This window comes from Danio rerio, chromosome 5 (genome assembly GCF_052040795.2).
Source record: "Danio rerio strain M-AB ecotype USA chromosome 5, GRCz13ab, whole genome shotgun sequence".
NCBI lineage: Eukaryota > Metazoa > Chordata > Actinopteri > Cypriniformes > Danionidae > Danio > Danio rerio.
This window is the reverse complement of record NC_141025.1, coordinates 73,010,001-73,012,500: the sequence shown is the minus strand read 5'-3', so window position 1 is coordinate 73,012,500 and position 2,500 is coordinate 73,010,001. Positions and strand designations below refer to the sequence as shown.

The following is a 2,500-nucleotide window of genomic DNA, read 5'->3' as shown; positions in this document are numbered from 1 at the left end:
TGTTTCCCAGTGTTGGGTTGCAGCTGAAAGGGCATCCGCTGTATAAAACAGGGGTTTTCAAGATTTTCAGCCCGCGCACAATAACAATGCAAGTGACTCGCGACCCCCAATATCTTCTGAGGTGGTTATAAATTCTGAAACCTTGCATGCAATTGCGCACACACACACATACCAATAAACCCAAGTATTTCCTCGTAGAATTTTTTTAAATGTATGTCAGTGCTGTAAATGTGCCAGAAAGTTTAACCTGGTGTTATCAAATCAATCTGCTGACACTATTGCTTTGTCTTTAATATAATGTAATAACCCCAGGGGTCGCAATCCAATAGAGATAGTAACTATAAGCTACTATAGCAACTTTATACAGTAATATATAGTAACTATAAACGACTATTTTTTCTTTTCAGTACATCATGGATAAAATATGGTAATTCTTATGGTTTAATAAAAATAGATTTTTGGAAATCACCATGTGACCCCCCTTCATTGTTCCTCGGGGTGTCCCGACCCCACTTTGAGAACCACTGGTATAAAAAATGTGCTGGATAAGTTGGCGGTTCATTCCACAGTGGCGATCCCTGATTAAAAAAGGGACTGAGCCGAAAATAAATAAAATGATTGATATATCGCCCAGCCCTACATTGTGTATTGCACCAAGCAAAGCGAATTGTCTGATAAAATAAAAAAAGCTAAATGAATAGACTGGAAACTATTCAGCATAGGAAAGAAGTAATAACAAGGATGCTAGCCCATTTTGGATTTATTTTAGTAATGTTTGATGAATACAAAAAATAAGGTAGTAGTTTAGAGATTAGCTAAAGTAACCAAATGGTTATTATTTGTAACGAATAAATGTAAAAACAGCTTGCCATATTGCATTCCCCTTGAACAGCTGCAGAATGAAGAAATGCTCACAGCAGTGTGCTGTCATGTCCCTCTGTCCACAAACATCACCTTAAGGTGTAAGGAGTCACACTTTCTTTCTGGATTCTCCCCAGAAACTCACTTGCTTTTGCACAGTTTGAAACCAAACCTCAATATTTGAAGAGCTCAAGATGCAAAAACCTCCAAGTGCCGTCTGAAATTGTTTTTAAAAATGAGCATTTTTCTAATCCTCCTATGTTTATGATTAGTTATTTCATGTTTAAGGCAATACAAATAACATATTCTTTGGCATAATAGTGAAAGTGCTAAACCTACACACATTTTAGAATAAAATTTCAGGTTTTTGCATCCAAACTCACTGCTTTTTAAATTAGGATGACTGCTTTTGGTCATTTATAATAATATAATAATAACTGTAAACAAATGCTGGGTTCCTCACAATCAATTTGTGTTGGGACATCATGAAGCTATTAAGTTAGCTAATTAGTTTTCACAAATTGAAGTGGATTGGATATAAAACAATTAACTTATCCCCAAAACAACTAAAGCATTGTGTTGTTTCAGGTCATTTTAAATAAGTAGTTTGAACAGACGGCAAACATCTTTTTTGTGTGTAGTTTGAGATCAAAACATCATGTAATGCTCAACAGAAATGAGTTATCCTGTTTCTGCATTTCCAGGCCTGGAATGTTCAGAAAAATGCCAAAACGGAGGCACATGTGAACCAACTGCAGACGGGAGAGGAGAATGCAAGTAAGTGATAAGATTCTCGACTGCATAATATTGCTGTGTCTGATACCCAGAAGGAATCAAACATATTGTTGATTGAATAGCACACACATACAGTAGCTAAGGAGATTTTTAAAAGTTAAAGAGATAGTTCACCTCAAAATGATGTTTACTCACACTTGACTTGTTCCAAACTAGTTTAAGTTTCTATTTGACACTAAAGAAGGTAATTTGAAGAATTTTACACCGTAAAAAAAATGTTTGGTTCCAAATAATCAATTTATCTTGGGACAACATGAAGGAATTAAGTTAAGGTAATTCATTTTTACAAATTCAGGTGGATTGAACTTAAAACATTCAAGTTGTCCCAGAATAAAACCTCAAGGATTGTGTTGTTCCAGCTCAATTTAAATAAGTATTTTTGCCGTAAACATATTTTTTGAGTGAAGAAACCGGTAACCACTGACTTCCATAGTGTTTGTTTTTCTTATAGTTGTCAATGGTTCCAACATTCTTCAAAACAGTGGCGACTACCATGCGTACCTACCATAAGAGGGCGCAAATTATTGCCACTTTTAAAATTTTTTATTACATAATTTAAATTGATTATTAAACAGTATGCACTACCATATATTGACAAAGCGGGAAAGAATGAGAATAAATAAAGGTGTGCGTTTTTGTGTTTTAAAGTGTGTGTGTGTACTTGCATGGCTAGAGATGGGTACAGAAATCTATTGACTTTAATTTTGCTGGCGGTTTTTCCGCACACTAAAAATGACTATATAGAGAGCTATTGTTTAAAACAAGGTTCAATATGAGTAAATTCTTTTTAAAACAGTTAAACTTAATTGAGACATTTGCCAAAAACCCTAAAACTAATTAGACA

The 2,500-nt window shown here is 34.6% G+C and overlaps 1 protein-coding gene across 4 annotated transcripts in view; it reads left to right on the top strand.

Annotated features, from left to right (window-relative positions):
- notch1b (notch receptor 1b) overlaps positions 1-2,500 on the top strand; it is a 185,819-nt gene that overhangs the window by 82,894 nt on the left and 100,425 nt on the right. For all 4 annotated transcript variants that reach the window (XM_087252914.1, XM_087252915.1, XM_087252913.1 and 1 more), the window contains 1 exon segment: positions 1,566-1,638. In XM_087252914.1, the coding sequence (XP_087109040.1) occupies positions 1,566-1,638 (73 nt within the window).